The sequence below is a fragment of the Lutjanus erythropterus genome, chromosome 5 (genome assembly GCF_056507025.1).
Source record: "Lutjanus erythropterus isolate fLutEry1 chromosome 5, fLutEry1.hap2, whole genome shotgun sequence".
Classification (NCBI taxonomy): Eukaryota; Metazoa; Chordata; class Actinopteri; order Lutjaniformes; family Lutjanidae; genus Lutjanus; species Lutjanus erythropterus.
In genome coordinates this window covers 6,757,786-6,778,982 of record NC_139321.1, presented here as the reverse complement: position 1 = coordinate 6,778,982, position 21,197 = coordinate 6,757,786, and the positions used below count along the sequence as shown (strand labels likewise).

Genomic DNA, 21,197 nt, shown 5'->3' with positions numbered 1-21,197 from the left:
CTGCTGTGGTGAACAGAGTGAGATAATCAGCGTAATATATGTATAATCTACAGCAGTTCGGTTTTAAATATCTGCCATCCATAGCCCAATCTCTAAAAATATGACACATTACCTAAAAATTGTTTAAAACTGCACTTCTCCTAAATCTTATCTGCAGATCTTTGTGGAGATGCAACTTAATGACTCATGCTGTACTTTACTGCTGTGAAGTGGTTGCAAAGTTGCGAAGTGTTTTGCAGATGTCATCATGGAAGTTAGTGTGGCGCTGTTGTCTAACACCATCAGAGGATGAAAAGTCAGATGACTGTGCAGGTGTCAGTTTGAGGAGGACTGAGGGGAACGTCATATGTTTTTCTGTACACAACAGGGGAATCTTTGCATGCAGGGAAATAGTAACAGAAAAATGTCAGGAGGCCACAATTCCTGAGGTCCACAACTTTTTCTTACCTCAAATTTGTAAATGTAACTGCTGTTTGCTGTAATAGTGATGTTGAGTTAACAAGAGCTGATTAGAGGGTTGTCAGTCCACTCACATGCATGATACGTGTTTGATTTGCTTAAAAAAGTACTAAGGAGACCAGGGTTCCCATGTGAAACACTTTAAAGGCCAACTTTATTTAAAATTTTGCAATCATACAAGCTACAATCACACAGTCAGGTTTAGGGGAAAACCAGTGCCTGTCTCTGTGGGTGTAAATAGCTGCAGTGGGTGTTCCGCTCCGGTTGCAAATAGCTTTGTTGGCTTCTGACTCCAGGGTGCTGATAGCATCTGTCTCAAATTAGACCTGTCATAAGTCTTGCACCTTTACACTGTGTGCTTGGTACTGGCAGAGCCTTGGTCAACTTTCTCCTTTCCCTTCCCCCTAGCTAATCTACATCAACCGTTAGCTGGCTAGTTAGCTAGCATTTGGCTCATATAAGCCAAGTTGTTACTTTACCAGTATGGCTTTTACAGCAGCATCTTTTAACCGTCCTCAGAATTGGGTTTTCTTTTAAACACAGATGAGTCTAGCACATAGCATATCTAAGTACAGGAAACAGGAAATGAGAAAGTTGACCAAGGCTCTGTCACTCATCCGTCTAGCAAGGCATGTTGGCTTGGTTCTGGTTTAGGGACCTCTCAAACTCTCGGGCCCCTTCAACGATTGAACGCTGCTTGTTAACACTGTTCAATGACTTCAGCATCACTGATGATCCCTGATGATGCACGTGGTTGGACTTTCTGTTCCTATGGAAAACTTTTCAACCAGTTTGTGTCTGTATGTAAGAGATTCACACAGGAAAAGAGATACATTTGTGCGTGAAGCGTGCAGTATTAGTTCATGGAAATGTGTGTGTGTGTGTGTGTGTGTGTGTGTGTGTGTGTGTGTGTGTGTGGGTGTATGTGTGTCTGTGTTTAATCTCTCAGAGTGGGGCCTGTGTTGTGTTTGCACTGGTAGTAAATGTAATGCAAGTGGGTGAACTGAGACTGCTGACTATAATGTGTGGAAAAACTTTGGTCAAGTCATGACAGATCGTGTTTGATAAAAGGTGAATCTCACATTTCCGTCGAAACAACATTGACTGCTGCACATTCATGTCTAACAAGTCCCCAGCATTACTGAATTTTAAAAGTACCTGACAGTGTAGGAGCATAAATGTGCTAACGATTCCTGTAAAGTTTGCTTCAAACCTCACCTGAGCGCTGTGTCACAAAGCGCATATTGCTTATTTGCTGACAAATCTCAATGTGAGAATGTGTGCATGCACACAACCTCAAAGCAAACTTTGTGTTAATTAGCTGTATTTGTAATAATGTCACTACAACAAGGATAACTGCATCAAAGGAGGAAAAGTTTAATGGAGACTTAAAACTTGAAGTATTTAATACTAGTTTATTAGAAGTAAGTGGTGAGATACAATACAGTTTCCACATTTAAATCAGTTTAAAAGACATTGATAAAGAATAGGCTTTTTTCAACATTAGCAAAACTCTTGCAGCCTGCTTCCACCTTAGAAATATTACTGATATTTAACATTTCATGGCAATGAAGCCTCCAAAATGAACAATAGAGAGAGAGGCTCTGCAATTATAATATAGAATCGTAGCTTTAAATGGTTGTAAAGTGAAAACAGAAGCCAGATTTGACAGACAATGTGTTAACTTTCTAGCTAACGCTTGACCAGTGAATAAATAAAAGGCAGATTAAAGGGATAGTTCACCCCAAAAATGAAAATTCAGTCATTATCTACTCACCCTCATGCTGATTGAAGGTCAGGTTTATTTTGTTAGTCCACAAAACACAGCTGGAGTTTCACAGAAAAACAGCGTTGCAGAATCTCCCATACAATGCAAGTGGATAGTGACCAGTTTTCAAACAGAAAAAGCAACCAGAAAAATAACATAAAACGCCTCCATACTGCTCTTCTGGCGTGGTCCAAGTCTCCTAAGGTCCTGACATGCCGTTTGCACGCCGTCACAGCACACACCCAGTTCAGACACTGTACATGCGCACGTGAACAAAGCTCCAAACTAAGGATCTACAGTGAAGATTCAGGCTAAAAACATGGTGTAAATTACATTTTTTTAAAGTCAACTTTGCATGTTGGGGCTTTAGAAGAGTTGGATTACACCAGAGGAGCAGTATGGAGGTATTTTATGTTCTTATGACTGAAAACTGGTCATCATTCACTTTCATTGCTTGGGTGATTCTACAAGTTTTGTACAGATGGAGTTTTCCTGTGAAACTATCACTTAATTGCATTTCAGCTTCTAATCAGATTTTTTCCATAAGTTCAGTTGAATTATTAGGTGTTATCGAGACATCTTTGTGGCAAGCACCATAGACCACATACTTTCTTTGAAGGTGAGTTGTCTAATTTCAGTAATATGACAGGCAAAACCACTGAAAATGAAAGTTCAGAAAAGATAACACATACAGTAGGAAGTATTAGGAGATGTAAAAGACATGAAGAAAAAATGTGCATCAAAATGAAACACTGCTGTCTTTATCGTAAGAATTAAATATCAAAGTGATCCTAGATACTGTGTGCTTGTGTTGAATATAAAATGAACAAAAAGAGATTTCTGTTCTATGAAATAATCCAGTCACTTATGATGTATTCATCATTTCCCCCACTCTCCACGACGCAAAACAAAACCCACATTCAGGGATATTTTCAACTGCCACACTATCACCACACTGAGCAGGACTTTATTCATTCACTCTTTAGCTCCACCAAGTGTTTTGAACCTCACGTAGCAGTAAAACAACACCTCACTATGACTCTCTGTGTGTAAAAAATGTACTTAAGACAGCAGCCTCTCAAAAGATTGGCTTCCAGTTTTAGCAGTTGCATAAAACACTCATCAAACAAGGCACTTGACAGATATTTTACTTCACATTGCGGTCCACATCGATGTGTTTTTAGCCTTTTTCCTTCAGTGCCTTCAGGGTGATGGTCAGTCCTCCCGCATCACGGAGCTGAATCTCCTCCTCCAGCGCTTCATCGTGTGGCTGCCGCTGAGGAGGAGCAGTGTGAACTGAGGCTGCTTCATCGTCATATTCTTCTTCCACCTCAGCTTCCTCGAAGTCATCTGGATACTCGACGTGTCCGGAGACATCAGAAGTCTCTGGAAATACTGTAAGTGAGAAAGAGACGGCTGAGGGATTTGGTCATATATGGGCTCATAAAAAAACAACTTGACACTGTGGCCTGTATGACTAGTAAAAACAAATATGACAAGTGTATTTTATATTTGCACTGATAAAGGTGTGTAATATTTCTAGTTTTATAGAAACTGTTGTCCCAACAGTTCAGAAACAGAACAGCTGTTCTGCATATGTTCAACACCATGAGTGTTTACAGACTGTCTGACTGTTTTGTCTCTATATCTGCTTTACTGACCGTGATATGATGGGAGAATAGGGTTGTTCCAACTGATTACAGATAGGGTAGGCCACCTTGTTTTGCTATCATTGAGAAATAATTTCACAATAACCTTTAGGCATGTTGTAAATTAAGGGGTCTGAGACAGAAGTGGACTTCTGCGCCTCCTCTTGGCTCTGTTCTGAGATTTTAGAGAATCTGGCCTATGACAGCTAATGAGCAACATGCTCAGTCCAGGAGTTTGTCAGCTCACTTGGTTACTTTTGACTTCACCTTCAGATGGCATCATTCGTGTCTACCGCAGGGCTCTGCCGAGGGCTGAGAGAGCCAGGCGGAGCTGAGATACAGAGCCGACTGACAGCTGCACAGAGCCACGGAGATCTGGATCAGAGGGTCAGTGGCAGACTGGAGGAAGAAACACCGGAGTTGCTCTGATGCCGGCTCCATTATTGGCATGAGGGGAGCTCAGGGTGTATGTTTCAAACTTTTGGGATTAAAAAGTAGATTTATTTTCACTCGTGCTTCTCAGACCTCTGCAGCAGCAAACCTCGAAGAAATCACAGAGCTGCAGATCAGCCAGACGAGAGCTTAGCATTTGTTTTTTTTTATTTTTGGGATTAAAAATGGATTTATTTTCATATTTGCTTGTAAACCTGTGTGCAGCTCCTCCATGGTCGATGCACTGTTTACAGTAAGATAATTAGTTTTTCTGTTCATGTTAACTGCTGACTGAAGGAGAAATGTATTTGAAAGTCACGGCATGAGAGTAAAAAGAGGAGGGTTGTAGCATTAAAGGAAAGCATCAACTTCTTCAACTGGCAAGTACTGTTTGTGTTGAGACACAAATACACACAGTGTTTTTGGAGTCAAACCATGTTGCACTGATTTGCATTCCCATAACTTTTGGCTTTATTGCGCCAAGCCGTGCCTGAGATGGACCCACTGGAGCAGGGCCAAAACAAGCCCAACTTGCCTCCAAAAAGGCTGCGGGCGCATTTCACCAATCAAACCATGATGAGCCTCCTTTTCTCCCACTTGAACAAGCAAGTGTTGTGATACTGAGCTCATGTGTGTGCAGGAGAGCAGAGAGAAAGATGTTTTTAAAAGACTCTTTATGTTCACTTCTCAGTAGTTCTGTAGTTTCAAAATGAATCTCTGTGCATTGAAATGTAGTTTCTCTCCCAGGTTGCTGTTTGTTGTCTGTCTGTCCATGCACGCACACAATTTCCTTGGTAAACTGGCGCCAATGCACATGAAGCAAGAGCTGCTTGTTTGGTAGGAGAGGTTCAGGACAGAGAAACGAAACTTAACTCATATGAGACTCAACAATCAAATGCTTTTAGACTTTCTACCTTTTGCAGCTTTAATCTGTTGTGAGTCTGTCATTTCCTCTTGTTACTGATTAATCTTCTCAGCCTATAAAATGTCAGAAGATAGTAAAGAAATGACAGTCACAGTTACCCAGAATCCACAGTGGCCTCTTGAAATTGCTTGTTTTGTTCAATAGGACTCCAAAACTCAAAGATGTAGGAAAATTTTAATCTCAAACTGTGATTAAACAAGTCTAAACACTCACACTGTATAAGAAGCAGTGATGGAAAGTATAGTTTAAGTATATTTCTGGGGAATTTGTACTTTTCTTGAGTATTCCTAGCTAGTAAGTAGCTTAAGCTAGTATATTTCTACTGCTGTCTACTATATTTTCACTGCATTACATTCATGTAACAGCAATAGTTGCTGGTTGATTTTTCAGGTGAAAATTTTGCATAAATAACACTGGATGTGCTTTTGAAATATAACACATTGTGTCCTACTGCAGTTCCCTACATTGACAATTTTACTTATGTAAAAGTATGCAACTATGATCTGGAGAATGTGATTAAAGCATCAAAAGTAAAAGTACTCAATGTGAAAAAATTATCTGCTGTGACTGTTTACTTATTATATCATAGGATTGTCATTGCAGCATGTGACTGCTGTAGTTGGTTGAGGTGGAGCTGACTGTTGTCAGTTAGTGATTACATCCATTATGGATTTATCTGCTGATTATTTTCTCTATTAATAGATTTGATTGATTGAACCAAACTCACAGCCACTGCAGCAGACCCACAGCGTATGTTTGTAAAAATGTAACCTAAAAATGATTTTAAAAGTAAATTCAAATAATTAAAATAATTAAAAGGAAAAGCAGCAAGTCGTCACATTTGTAAGGCTGGAACCATACCATTATTATTATCCAAACAGTTTTAATTTTCCATCAATCACCTAATAAGCTAATCAAGTATTTGTTTCAGTGTTACTGTGTTTTAAACTAACTGAATGCTGATTGAATCCCTCAGCTGGCTGGGTGGCTGGAGAGTTTGTGGCTGGGGCGGAGCCTCTCTGTGCAGACCTTGCACGTTCTCCTCGTGTCCTCCGGGTACTCCAGCTTCCTCCCACAGTCCGAAGACATGCAGGTTAATTGGTGACTCTGTCCCTATGTATAAGCCCTACGATGAACTGGGGACCTGGGTGTTATCCAGGGTGAACCCCACCTCTTGCCCAGTGTCAGCTGGGACAGGCTCCAGTCCCCCCTACCCACGGCCCTTCCAGGAATAATGTTATGGACAATAAAAAATAAAAATGTCAAAAAAAAGTTACTTCTTCCAGATGTCTATGAGCTGTTAGCAGTAAACTAAAGACTCGTTTTTCCCCCTCTACAGCTCTCAGACAGTCTCACTTAAATCTATCAGATTATCCAATATTTATTTCACAAGGTGAATATGCTGCTACCTGGAGTACTCTGATAGAAACTGGATACTCTGGCATGTAAGCACCTTATTCTGGTTTCTGAACATTCCTGGTTGGTACAGAACAGAGCTCAGACTGTTAGAATCGTACAAGGGGTCTGAATAACCAGGTTTGTCATGTCCATGTAAACGCCATATCTTGAGTATGATCAAAACCAGGATAAGCCTCATAACCAGGATACTTGTGTGCAGGTAAACGCGGTGACTGTGGCGGGATTACTTGAGGGTTTGAGTGAGTACTCCTTTCATCAGTGATAATATTACCGGAAGGCTCAGCAGAGTCGCTCCTCACCGGGGACCCAGAGCATTCACTGTCCTCCTCATGAGAGGACAAACTGTCGTCTTCATCAAAGTCCTCAGGATAGTCGCAGTGGATTTGTCCTCCAACACACAAAGCATGCTGATCTTCTTCCTGCATGTCTCTGGAAATGTCCTCAACATCTGGCTGCAGTGCTTTTGTATAAGTGTCTTTAGATCCGGTCTCAGGAGCACAGTCAGTGTCTGCGTGTTTGACAGACTGCAGGTGATGCTGCACGCAGGCACTGCTCAGTATGCAGGCGGCACTCGGCCTGTTCTCCGGGTTGAGGAGGAGCATCCTGTGGATCAGGGAGGAGACGTGGTCGGAGTAGACGTTAGCCACAGGGTCGTACACTCCTTTGGTGATCTTGTAGAACAGACTGAGGAGGTTTGTGGCTGCGAACGGAGGCCTGAGAGCACAGATCTCGTACAGCAGACAGCCAAGAGCCCAGATGTCAGACTTGGAGCTGTATGGGACGTCCTGGCACAGCTCGGGACTGAGGTAGCTGGGTGTCCCCACACATGTGGATGCCATATCAGCTGTGTTGCTCATCACTCTGGATATCCCAAAGTCCCCTAACTTCACCACGCCTCGCTTTGTTAGCAGCACATTTGAGGTCTTGATATCTCTGTGGAGTATTTTAGCTTTGTGTATGTAATTCACAGCCAGAGCCACCTGCACGAACCAGCCCATCACAGTGTCCTCTGTGAAATACTCCTCTGGTTTTCTCTCTTTCACTTTGTCATCTAGTGTCCCACCATCGCAGTAGTCCATCACAATGTAAATGAACCCATCAGCAGAGTTTACAAAGGCGTCGCTGCACTTCACTATGTGAGGGTGCTGCAGCCTCCTGATGATGTCAGCCTCCTGGAGGATGGCCCTCTGTGTCTTTGCTGTCCTTGTGTCCTCCACTTTGATCCTCTTCACTGCGTGCATGCTCCTGTCCTCCACATGTCTCACCAGGAACACGTCTGCAGCTCCTCCTCTGCCCAGACACAACACCTGCTCGTACCGATCCATATTCTCTCTGTCTGCAGCCGCCGGAAAAAATAAAGTTTCTTTTTTTTTTTACCGAGTAAAAACAATGTCGAGGTAAAGGAGTTGCTTCCACACAGACCAGCTGTCACAGTACGTCACCGGCCGTTTGTGTGCAGTATCGTTGCCATGGTAACCGCCGCCGAGGTGACGCCGTGACATTGGATAGGAGGAGACTTCTCTGTCAGACAGTTTTTATATTGTTTTTCTTAATTCAAGTTGTTCTATTCATGCTTTTTTGAATGTATATTTATTTATGATAATTAAAAATACCAGTGAGAACAGGCTCTGGTGTCATTTTGAATTTTATATATAGAAATAAAGAATATAGGCATATATATTAATACCTTATTATTATTATTATTATTATTATTATTATTATTATTATTATTGTTATTATTATTATTATTATTATCAGTAGTAGTAGTATTAATAACTTCCTAATATCATTCATTCCCAGGCCCCAAAAATCCAGTATTGGTCAGGCTCTACTGACATCCTGGTGCATATGATCTCTGCTGACATTAATAGTCCTATTTCCTATTATCGCCCTTCGTGACTATGATCTATTTCGTTAAAATTCTTATTTTGATGTTGTTTTTTAGGATTAGGCTACTACTGCCAAAGAAGTTTTTTTTTTTTTTTTATTTAACTTTGGCATATGTTTATTAGTATGCATGTCACCGCTAAGTAAACAACATGTTCCTGTTCAAAAATCCAATGAATAGATAAATTTCAATGACATGAAAAAGATAATAAAGGCCTAGAATGTGTCTGGGCAATACTGTTGCCTAAGATAAACTTTGGATTGAACTTGAAACTGCCTATAAAACTAATGAATATACCAACATTTATATGAGAACAGTAATGACCCATTTTTTAACATTTTTAAACAACGGTACAAATACTGTACCTAATTTTATGAACCGCAGTAGGACTGCAGCCTGCACTCTCTGGTTCTTACACTAGGTGGCGGTAAAGACGTCAACTGGCTACAATCTGCCAATAACAGCCAAAGAAGAAGAACACTGACGCTCTCTGCGCAGCTTACTGCGCATGTTACAGACAACACACCGTGAACGCATGTAATTGCAGTTTTTTGTTGTCATTATTGTTTGAAATTCAGTACACGTCAATCTATAATGCCACCAAAAGGAAAAGGTGGCAAAGGTGGTAAAGGTTAGTGGTCCATAATGTATCTACACTTAATTAGCTCATGTGTTAGCAACATGTACTGGCCTGGAAATTAGCATACAACTGTGATACAAACTTTAATGAGGCGATGCATTTCTCTAGATTTAACGTGATCATACTGGTTGCTATAATGTCACTGTCTGTTGCGTTTGTTCATTGTTTAAACGGCGCTGAAACTCGTTACTGCAGGAGCTGCTTCAGGAGGTGCAGACGCTGACAAGAAAGACAAGACGCCAAAGGGAGGGACTTCTGTGAAGGTAACTTTAATCACATTCTCACTGCGAACGTCAAATTTCACATAAAAGGTTGATTTAACATAGATATGACTGTTCTGAGCCTTTCCTCCGACCACAAAGCCACTTGTGAGTCAGTTACCTCGAAGGAAACGATGTGGTTTATTTAACACTTAAACAACATCTAGAAAATTTCCATCTGTCACTAGACCTGTGAAACAGTGTTTTCCTTTTTTTCCCACGATGGGCCAGTCCTGACCTGATAAAAATGACCCTTCAACTGGTTAAAGTTAAAATAAATAATATAAATTAAATGTATTTCATTTTTGTTAGATTAAGACATATTTTTCTCAAATATTTCAAACGTCCCCTTTTATCTCTGTTACTGGGAAAATAACTTTTAAGGCTGCATAAAAAAATTTTGGCCAAGGAAAAGCTAGTGCCAGAGAGCACTGAAGAAATTTAAAATGGGGTTGTATGAGGTATTTGTCCATAGTCACTGTATTATCTGCAGTAGATGAGAGTCTGCACACCAAGTTTCTCCAAGAGAAACAGGATTGTTTCCCCACAGCCAAACTCCTTTGACAAAAACTGTAATTTTGCCTCCCAGAACGCAAGAGTTGCAGCTGTACTGCTGCCTTGATTGGTTAGTTTGCTTGTGTTATTGTGTAACTTTTATAAATCTGAATAAACCCTTTAAAAGTTACACTGAGTTCTTCAAAGTTACCCAAACAAAACTAACCGATCAAGGCAGCTGTAAACCAGTATCTCATGTATTCCAAAAGTTAAAATTGATGTATTTGTCAAATGAGTCTGGTGGCAGTGAGAGTATGATTTATTAATAATATAATATAATTTCAATTTCTCATTGGAAAAGCCTGTCTGAAGGCAAGGTAAAGCTTTGAGAATATTCTAAATGTGCACTTCAAACTAAAAAACTTAAAACATGTCCACAGTAAAACATTGCAATGGAAGATGACATTATTGCTGAGTCAAAAAGGTTCTTCATCTCAGCACCACATGTCAGTATCTTAGGTTTAAAAATTAATGATTAAACATGACATGGAGATGTAGTGCAGTAAACAGCAGCAAATGTTTCTTTTTATTTACTCTTCCTTGTGTCGTAAACAGAACTAAGACAACAACTCATGGCAACTCTGAGGGGAAACACTACTTCAAATGAAGAAGGCTATACACTGACTATACAGTAGATACAGTAGATACCTCATACAACCCCTCTTCTAAGAATGTGAACTATCTCTTTAAGGGGTTTGGAAGCTTTTGTGACACACATCATAACCTGTATACGTGACCTACTATTGAGGTGCTTTATCTCTGTTTGTTGAGCACAATGTCTACGGTGAATTTAAATGGTAATAGGCTGCATTCCAACCATCGCTCATTTCCTCAAAGTCTAACTGCTTTTTTTGCTCTGTGTTTCTTCCTCAGGTTCGGCATATCCTCTGTGAAAAACATGGAAAATGCATGGAGGCAATGGAGAAGCTGAAGGCTGGTGTTCGTTTTAGTGAAGTGGCGTCACAGTACAGTGAAGACAAAGCCAGACAAGGAGTAAGAACATGCACATCATCATTTGCTCAGTTTTGGTCCCCTTTTTTTTTTTTTTTACTGATTATGTTAGCTGCTTTATTGCTTGATTCAAATGTCACGGTGTAAACCATAATCCCTGACATCAACAGTCCTGTGTATTTCACATCTAGAAATGTAATATAAAAATGTTATTTATGTTACTACAACCTGTTGTGATGAATTGTGGGAGATGATTCAAGTGGTGTACAGGCCTGATGCTCATAATGAGTCTTCATGGATGGTGAATTCCAGAATAATGAGTAATAATTCTTTACTCCTCCATTATTCACAAATGTCTCCCAAGGAAGTGTGTTTTTTTCCCCCACTAACTCTGCACATTTCCTCCTGCGTATTCATACCTGCATCCCACCAGAACACATACACTGGTGTCCTCTGAGCTAGTGGGAAATTTTAACGGAAATTGAGCTGTTACTCAGGGACACCGTGTAAATATTTGAGTTGTTGCAATCATTACAGTACAATAAAGCGCTTACCTAACGCCCTTATCTGACGGAATTATGCCTGGCAACCGAGGCCATAAAAATTGTTTCAAGTTCCGGCATTACTCACAGTTTCTATTTTCAGTACAGTGAACCCTTCTAAGACGTTTGCCTTTGTTGGTCTTGCTTGCTCACTCTGGTCCTGACTTATTACCCATATTAGTTGAAAACTGCATGTTTCCTTCATGACAGGGTGATCTGGGGTGGATGACGCGAGGGTCGATGGTCGGACCTTTCCAGGATGCAGCGTTTGCCCTGCCTGTCAGTTCCATGGACAAACCCGTCTACACAGACCCTCCTGTTAAGACAAAGTTCGGGTACCACATCATTATGGTAGAGGGGAAAAAGTGACACTTGAAATTAGGACATACAAATTCTACAGTGTGCTATTTTGTGAACTGATTACTTCCTGATCTTACTCTTGCAATGCAGCGCTTGTTTTTTTTTTTTTTTTTTTGCAGAATGTTTAAGAACAAGAAAATTACATGATCCTCTCATGAGTGTTTGCTTTGTCTGCTACCTTACTGACAGTTCACCTGAGGGAACATTCATATAATTCACTGGATTTTCTTTTTCAGCTTGATAATATTTGTGGAAATCAAACCACAAATTGCAAAATAAATGCATTTTCACTCAAATAGGACAAAATGTGTAAGGTCTGTTTGTGTGCTCCTATAAACGTCCATGAATTAGGTGTTAATTTAATGTTTCTGTCGTTCTGTGCTCTGGAGATAAGTTATAGTTACCTTTTAGTGCTAACAGGTCGATCACCAAACTATCGATACAACATCTCGTTTCAAGTATTGATATGAGTGTGAATGGGATCTATACCTAAAAATGGATCCACCACGTGTCAGATGACACCCTGAGCATTTTAACTTTATTTTTACTGCTACAATATTTGCATGTCTGCTGCTGTTATGGTCATGCATCCAGTGATTATTCACATAATGAAGGTTTACTTTATTTACCATCAAAAACTGTCATGGTAAAATGTTATTAATTTATTAGCAGAGAGGAGTGAAAAGAAACGCCACATTTGGCAAAGTATTTGGTGGTTATGTTCAGAAGTAGGTTGGCTGAAGGCTGAAGACGACTGCTGAACTTCAAAATCCAGCATCTGTGACTGTATAGGGGTGTGAAGATCCCATCAATGCTGAAGGGTACATACAGGTTTTTGGAGCAACATATGCTGCCATCCAGAGTTCTTTTACAGAATTTCACCCGCTTATTTCAGCGAGACAGTGCAAAACCACATGCTGCGCATGCTACAGCAGTGTGGCTTCATAGTAAAAGAGTTCAGGAACTTGACATGTATCTATCTGTATTTGTAATTGGTGAGTCTGGTTCTGGTGTTAGGCTGCTTGGTAACAGATTAAACCCAAATTCTGTGGTATCACCCAACCCTAGTGTTAACTAAAAAAGTGGACAAATTTTCTATTAGTCTTTGTAAAATATGAAATAAAACACCAATAATAGAAAACAAAACAGACATTAACCAAAGAAAGTATTCCTACAAATACAGTTAGTGAGGAGTGTTGCAGTAAACAAATTATTTCCGTTATCAGTTAAATTGATCATTATTTAATCAGTTATTTGAGCCATAAAATGTAATAAAAATAGTGAAACAGGTCACTGTCATTAAAGACGAAGAAAAGCAGCAAAGCCTCACAATTGAGAAGATGGAACAAGACTGTGGCATCTTATTTTAAAATGTGTCTTTTTGAGAATAAAGTTTAAATGTGTAAGAGTACAGGTATAAGAAGTTTTTTTTTTTGCATTATGAGAATAAAGTCGAAATACCATGTGGATAATGAGGAAAATGGCATTTCTACACTGATGTGGACATTTTGACTTTATTTTTAAAATGCTTTCAAAAGGAAAAAAAAAAAAATTACTACTCTCGACATTACGACTTTTTTCCCCGAATGAATAAACTACTCTGATCTGCATCAGTGCTGTCTTTACATTATTGCATGGGACGATCCATGCAGATAAAATCATTTAGATCGCAGTGTTGTGGGGTTTGGTTAGTATTGAGTGATCCTGCTGGTTACATCCACACCGCCAGGTGGCGGTAACGCGCACAGGTTGTGACAGTACAGTCAGCATCAGGAAAAGTTACGCCTTGCTGGATGATTGGCGAGGTAAGATGGCGGCGCCAGAGGAGCCAGAATTATCTCAGGCGCAGACCGAAAAACTCCTTCAGTTTCAGGTAGACAGCCTAAATTCTGCACTAACACTTGTCTGCTTGAAACCTCATATAGTAATACATTATCGTTTATACCGAATACTCGTAAATATGCGGAACCGTGCGTGTTTAAACGCCTTTTGCACAGTCAACTTCGATAACGTTACCCCCAGCCCCCTAACGTTAGCCGTCAACTTGAGTCAGAGCTAACGTTAGCAAAGCAAGCTAACATTAGCTAAGCTAGCTAACAAGTTATCAGACTTTAAGGGCCATGGGTGGACTTAAACATCGTAACGTTTTTTGTATTATATTGCAAGACATATACCCAATCCAACTTTGTTTATCAGCATCACTCGTGCTGCGTTTTAGTATCATTTTTTACTTTACGTTAACGTCAAGTTGGCTAATGTTGGGTTTCCCCTGACGCTCCCTTCACTTGCTGAGTTAACATTAGCTCAACAGTCATCATCGAGCTGTCACCGAAGTTTCTCACACATAAAACTGTCCTTTAGCTCTCCTACATGAAATTGTTGGTTTTATGGTAATAATAAAGATGCACTTTCCACCCCGTTAATCAGTAGCCCGTTCTAGCTTTCTCACTCCAGTGTTAGCTAAGGTTAGTCGTTACAAGTCTTGATATTTTGGCGAGCTAACGTTAGCTAACCGTTAACGTCATCCTGCTTGGGGTTGATGTTGACATTAATTGTGAGTTTAGGTAGCTGCCTAACCACATTGTTGTTAGTCAACTATTTTGACCATTTCATCCTGTTTGACAAACGAGCAGATTTAGTTTTGTGGGTTTCTTGCTAACTTTTACGGCACGTAAGCTACTGAAGGAAGCCGTGACTATATACAAACGTGCTTTTCTGGTTTCATGAGCGTTTTTAGGCCTTCACTTCAGTCTGACTTTCTTTTCATGTCTAACAGGACCTAACTGGTTTGGAATCAATGGACCAATGTCGTCGAACATTAGAACAGCATAATTGGAACATAGAGGTAAGGTCATATGCAAAAAGGCAGATTTTCATGGCTCCGCTTACATTTTACTCCTATATAGATTTCTGAAGTGTGCTGGTTTGCTTTTATGATTGTCGGTGTTTTCTTCTGATTTATTGATGGATTTGACTCTACTATGATGGTCTTAAATGTGTGTGTTTCAGGCTGCAGTACAAGACAGACTAAATGAACAGGAAGGAGTGCCCAGTGTGTTTAACCCTCCACCATCCAGACCATTGCAGGTCAATACAGCAGACCATAGAGTATATAGTTACATCGTCTCAAGGCCACAACCCAGGGTAGGTCTGCCGGTTCTTTTAACGTTTGTGCTTTTATGATGTAATCTCTGCATGGCTGTTAAATATTTAATCTCACTGCACAAATTAAATTACTGGATTTCTCTTACAATGCGCTTTATTTCTATTGTAGATGCTTGACACATAGCCATATTCTACCAGAACTTTATCAGGAACAGAACATTTCTCAGGATTGTATATTTCTGTGGTTAATAGTGTCACTTGGATACTGTTCTAATAAATAAGGAGACTGTGTTACTTTCAAGCCAGTCCTTGAGGGATCGTTCAATCTAAGTGATGTCTTTATTTTTAATAGCATTTTTATGGCTTAAAAATATAGGAAACCTCCAATATGTTGGCATTTTGTTTTCTACTTATTCTCTACTGTTTAAATAATAATGGGTTGCACTGGTTCTTCTTTTCAGGGATTACTAGGATGGAGTTACTACTTGATAATGCTACCTTTCAGATTTACATATTACACACTTCTGGACATATTCAGGTAACTCAAGCACTTTGATTTAAGCTTCTGGAAGGTAAATTTTTAGTAGCTGCAGGAAGGTAATTGATCTCCACTATGTGTTTGTTTTGTTCAAGGTTTGCCCTGCGGTTTATCAGGCCAGATCCTCGTGGTCGTGTGACAGACCCTGTTGGAGATGTTGTGTCTTTCATTCATAGTTTTGAGGAGAAGTATGGTCGGTCACACCCTGTATTTTACCAGGGAACATACAGCCAGGTGAGTTCAGGGATAAGTAGAGCCGATGACCAATTAGAAACACACATTTTTATGCTATAAAGTCAATTTCATTTGGTAAAATTGTAATATGTTACATTGCTTTTGTTCATCCTGAAACATGCAGGCACTGAATGATGCCAAACGGGAGCTCCGCTACCTATTAGTGTACCTTCACGGAGAGGATCATCAAGACACTGACGAGTTTTGCCGGTATGATACTTTTTACCTTGCTTATTTACATCACCTCAGGGACAGCCATCAGGATGTTTTAAATAGAACCCTGTTCAGTTTGTTTTCATTCAAAGCGTAGTCTGGTTCAACTTTGCTACTTGTTATATAACACGTATGTTCTAGTTTAATATTAATATAAGCTTTATATCCTCGTGCACAAGAAAAAGGGGTTCCCTGTTAAATGTTTTGTGTTTCTGATCTGTCACTTTCTAGCTCCACGTTATGTACAGAAGAAGTCATAACCTTCCTCAACACGCGAATGCTCTTCTGGGCATGCTCAACCAGCAAGCCTGAGGGCTACAGAGGTATACAAATTTATTTATTTTCTTTAGTTTATTTATTCTCATATTTATTTAACCCACCATTTGTTGTGAGTCAGCTGTAAAAGAAACATTAGCTAAACTCAAACTTCATTATGTTTATATTTGAAGGTTTTAATACAAGGAACATGAAAGTTGAGAAAGATGAGCCAGATCATATAGCTTAATTCCTTTCCTTTACAAGTTCTTTTGGATGGCTTGTCATTCTTCTTTAAGGCGTCAGGGGTTACTAGGTTTATCAGCAAAATAATCATCAGGATGATGATAGGTAAGCTTTGGATCAGATTCAAACATAAACATCTGCATAAATAATAAAACAGCTGATCAAAATAATAACACTTTTGCAGAAGGCCCATGTAACAGCCAACTTCTGACCATCAGACCGCCTGCTTACTTTTAACCTGATAATATGGACTGTCTGTCCTTACATGTGATTGTTCGCATGCACATACACATCAACACAATATTCAGTCAGTGCATGGATGGAATGGACACATTGAGCAATGTGGAGAAAAGGACATCCTATTATTCTGTCTTTTATTAATTAAAAAAAAACATAAAATAAAAGTGCTCCATGATTGGTGCCAGCTCCCATCGGTAACTTGAAGGAGCAAGCTCCTAGAGCTGACTTGTTTGCAAATTACACATCACTGTTATCCATAGTAACTGGGACATATTCCTGGAAAGATATACATTTTGAGTTTCTCAAATGTTTCAAATGCCACAAAAGATCCATTCACCTCTACTCTATAAAACTGTTTGTGAAGGGAATTGGCTTGTTTCTAGTTTGTTTTCCATCTGAGGATGGGTTGACCATCTAATTAGATTCATGAAATGTTGCTTTACTTTTTCAATTGTTTGGGTGTGTTTCAGTGTCCCAAGCATTGCGGGAGAACACCTACCCATTCCTGGCCATGATAATGCTGAAGGACCGCAAGATGACAGTGGTGGGCAGGCTCGAGGGTCTCATTCAGCCAGAGGACCTCATCAATCAGCTCACCTTCATCATGGATGCCAACCAAACACATCTGATGTCAGAGCGCCTTGAACGGTACGGGAAATCAATAAATTCACACTGGATTACTTGACTTGAGACATCTCGTCTCCACTTACACTGAAGACTGCCTGGAAGTTGCATGTTGGGATGGTTTTGAGATTAGGTATTAAACTCAAATGTCTCAGCTGATGATTAAACACTGTGGTAATTAAAAAAATAAACACTTCAATAAACATGTCACTTATCTTTATAGTTATAGCTAATATGCCAGTCAGGGTCATAGTTTGTAAGTACAGGCAAATGTTTGTTTCAGGGAGGAGAGGAACCAGACCCAAGTGCTAAGGCAGCAGCAGGATGAGGCCTATCTGGCCTCCCTCCGTGCCGACCAGGAGAAGGACCGAAAGAAAAGGGAGGAAGAGGAGCAGCAAAGACAAGAAGAGGAGAAGGTCCGACAGACTGCTCTTGCTGAGGAGCGGAGACGACGAGTGAGTCTTATTTTCCATTAAATTTTTGTTGTACACTCAAATGTACACATGGAGACTTGAAGTGATTGATTTATTTTATTTTTGTGGCATACACACAAAGTGTCTAACCTTCATGGTTTTCCAAGACACTGAAAGTACAGTTGCAGTGTTAAAACATTCCTTTCATTACAAAGTTACATGTTACAGCTCGGTCTCAAAACAAAATATTCTGCCTTCTCTCCAAAGCTTGGCAGATAAAACCTGCTTCAACAAAAGTTTTTCATAATCATCCAGCCAAGATAAATCAACATAAATTGAGGACATCTTAGTAAAAAGTACACCTGTAGGATGTGCTCAGAGGACAGGACAGCAAAACAAAAAATAACTAATTAGCAAATGAGGTTTGGCTTCCTCTGGAGGAACATTAAACCTGCTGGTCTCTAGGCATAGTGGTAATGTTCCTGAACAAAGTGTGCAAAGAGGTATCCTTGTCTTTTGTTTAAATTATGTGCAAGGTTATACAATATAGCAGTTCTTTGAGACAGTAAATTCTAGTTTTATGTTTGTATTTGATTTAAAGGAGAAATCTGTATTATATTTACTGTAATAAATCAGAACATTACCTTGATATTTTACCAGAGATCAAAGAAACACGTTAAGTTAAAATACTCACCTCTCTGAAAACACTACAGTCATGGTGTTCTACTTTGAAATTTCTATTCCATGCTGGAAGAACTGTTTTTGTTTGCCTGTTTGAAGTTGATGAGAGTTCAAATTAATGCAAAATGACTGTCTATGAGATATAAGAATTAATGAATGATCTTTTAGATGCATAGATGTTTGACTGTTAAATTGAGTAATATGTTAATGGGGTCTGGCAGGCAGGCAGGCAGGCTTAACTTTACATTCACAGACAACTGACAGTTATTAACAGCAGATCAACTTACAGTGGAGGACTCCACGTTGCTTGTTATTGTCAAATTACAATGTTGTGCTTGCCTTGCACTCTTGCAGTGTTTCTGCAGCCTGCCCATCCTTTCCTGATTTAGGAGAGGAGGGGGCAGGGTTGCTTCAACCATAGATCGTATATTAAATAGGATTTCACCTTACTGAATATACAGTCTACGGTGCTTACTTGATACCTGGACTGCTATGTTCATTTTTGCACAAGCAAATTGCCCTTTAAAGAAATGAATTATTTGAATGAAACAGTTGCCTTTTAATATACAAAAAAATACTTTTTGTTTTGTTACTCATGTTGTCAATTTTTGTTGCACGACTCCAGACACTCGAAGAGGAGAAGGAGAGGAAGTCAGAATGTCTTCCTCCAGAGCCACCTTCAGATGATCCAGAAAGTGTCAAAATAGTGTTTAAACTGCCCAATGACACACGAGTAGAGAGACGATTCCTCTTTGGGCAGTCTCTGTCGGTGAGTACCGCTGTTATCACTCTGACACTACACATGCGGTCGACCCTGGTTGATTCATTTTATCCAGTGGTTTTCATTAGTAGTTAGTCGATGTAGTCTACTGTTTTTGACTATGTTCCAGTTACTTTTAGTGCCAAAGCCACGTGCTCCAGAACTGAGAGAAACAACATTTTTTTCAGATACTGTAATGAATATATTCAGAGGGGTCTCACAGCTTTTAAACACTGCATTATTATAAACTCTTTGTTCTCTTCATCGACAGAACACTTCCTATTGACTCTTTTTTCTTTCACAGGTAATATACGACTTCCTTTTCTCTTTGAAAGAATCCCCAGAGAAGTTTCAGATAGTAACAAACTTCCCTCGCCGAGTCTTGCCCTGCCTTCCAACTGAAGAGCAGCCCAACCCTCCCTCACTGAAAGAGGCAGGACTCAGCCGCTCCGAGGTCCTTTTTGTTCAGGACCTTACGGACGATTAATAGATGACATACCTCCTCTACATGGATACACATTTTCCTCCAATGCCCACCCACTCCTCCTTTTACTTTTTCTTCTTTTGTCAAATGGCCATTATGCACAAGGGATCATTGAGATAAAATCCTAACCTGGAAAAAAAAATTAACCACCCTGCATCCAGTCCTTGTTTGGTTGTGTTTACAGGGTTCCCAATAGCCTGGAAAGTCTTGAATTTTATCAAATAAATATTTCTCGAAGTCCTTCCTTGAACTCCTCTTTGTATCCGTGTGGACAAAGAAGTTTGTTTTCCATTGTCTGTACTAGCTACCAGTTAACTATTGTCTTTCCTCACCAGTAAGTGTTGCAGCAAAGGATTAATCATCTACTGAAATGTACTGAAACAGTAGCATAGCTTTGTGCAAAACCAGAACCATATCCCAGTGTTCATGTCTGGGCAGCTGAGGAAGGCAGGTTGTATTAATATCTACTGATACATACAAGATGCAGCATGGAGAAGTATGGATTCTATGATGGTGTGAATGCCTTGGCTATTTTCTTTATGTCAGAGACTAGATGTTTTGATCCATGTGTCCTAATTCAACTTCCTTCTTGCCCTCAAGTTCACACACGCTCTCCCCACAGTGGCTGACAAGTACACAACTGGTCTGAGTCGGGTCTGGTACCGCTGCGGTTGTTAATCTATGTGGTGTGGCGAGCACGTGTACTACTTCAGGGAGCAGGTTAGTGGATTAGGACATAGAGGACCTATGGGAACCCTGTTTTAAATGAGCCATGACCTGTACATAAGTTAGATATTTAAAAACCCAAGATTTACCTTACCTTTTTTTTTTTTTTGCTTTTGTTTTTTGACTCATCTGTGTCATAAAATGACCAAATGCAGGTTGGTTACTATGTAAAGCAGACTGCCTCAAGCTCATGAAGTTTAAAAATACAATATTTAACAGAGGCCACAGCTTTTACATGTGGCTTTATCTAGTATAGTACGAGTCTGCCCATAGTGTGCCTGTGGTTACTCATAGATGCCTGTTTTGCCTGTAACATCTAAATGGGCTCATGTAAAGATGTAATTTTCCAACTATAAATTAAAAATGTTTTAAAAATGTGGGTTTATTGAGAATGTACAACACCTGTGCATCATATATAAGCAGTTTTTTTTTCTGTTTGTAGTTTTGACAAGTAGGATATTTTAGGTGGTTTTGAGAATCACAACTTTTTCCACGAGGATGACATTTAAAGTACACAGTGATTAGTGTCAGTTATTTTACATACCGCATTTTAAAGAGACTGTTCACATCAAAATTAAAAAATTAATATTCTTCAGTTGTGAGTGCTTACATGTTTCTTAAAAAGAAAATAGTTACTACGTGAAACTGCTCACAACAAGGTTTATGATGTCTTTTAAAGACAGTTGTTGATTTTGTCAAACGCATTTTGAGCACCACAAGCTAAATGCCGTTTCCATTACGTTCGCACTGCAGGCAGACGTGGCCCAAATCTTTTTTTTATGTGACTCAGCTTTTTGTGAACAGCACAGAACATCTGGAATCTGATTTTT

The 21,197-nt window shown here is 39.7% G+C and overlaps 3 protein-coding genes across 3 annotated transcripts; 2 read left to right on the top strand and 1 right to left on the bottom strand.

Moving 5' to 3' along the window:
* Positions 1–2,660: 2,660 nt before the first annotated feature.
* nek12 (NIMA-related kinase 12) lies at positions 2,661–7,977 on the bottom strand. Its single transcript, XM_084718336.1, has 2 exons — positions 6,924–7,977; positions 2,661–3,622 (listed from the first exon to the last, which is right to left on the bottom strand). The coding sequence occupies exons 1-2, from the start codon at positions 7,975–7,977 to the stop codon at positions 3,408–3,410; spliced, it is 1,269 nt and encodes a 422-aa protein (XP_084574462.1). The 3' UTR covers positions 2,661–3,407.
* A 1,034-nt stretch (positions 7,978–9,011) lies between these two features.
* On the top strand, positions 9,012–11,973 carry pin4 (protein (peptidylprolyl cis/trans isomerase) NIMA-interacting, 4 (parvulin)). The gene is made up of 4 exons (XM_084718335.1): positions 9,012–9,171; positions 9,376–9,443; positions 10,869–10,988; positions 11,699–11,973. The coding sequence occupies exons 1-4, from the start codon at positions 9,135–9,137 to the stop codon at positions 11,855–11,857; spliced, it is 384 nt and encodes a 127-aa protein (XP_084574461.1). The 5' UTR covers positions 9,012–9,134; the 3' UTR covers positions 11,858–11,973.
* Positions 11,974–13,623: 1,650 nt separating this feature from the next.
* Positions 13,624–20,962, top strand: faf2 (Fas associated factor family member 2). The gene is made up of 11 exons (XM_084718621.1): positions 13,624–13,721; positions 14,625–14,693; positions 14,858–14,992; positions 15,415–15,491; positions 15,587–15,725; positions 15,850–15,935; positions 16,170–16,261; positions 17,150–17,327; positions 17,587–17,758; positions 19,023–19,166; positions 19,462–20,962. The coding sequence occupies exons 1-11, from the start codon at positions 13,659–13,661 to the stop codon at positions 19,642–19,644; spliced, it is 1,338 nt and encodes a 445-aa protein (XP_084574747.1). The 5' UTR covers positions 13,624–13,658; the 3' UTR covers positions 19,645–20,962.
* Positions 20,963–21,197: the final 235 nt, after the last annotated feature.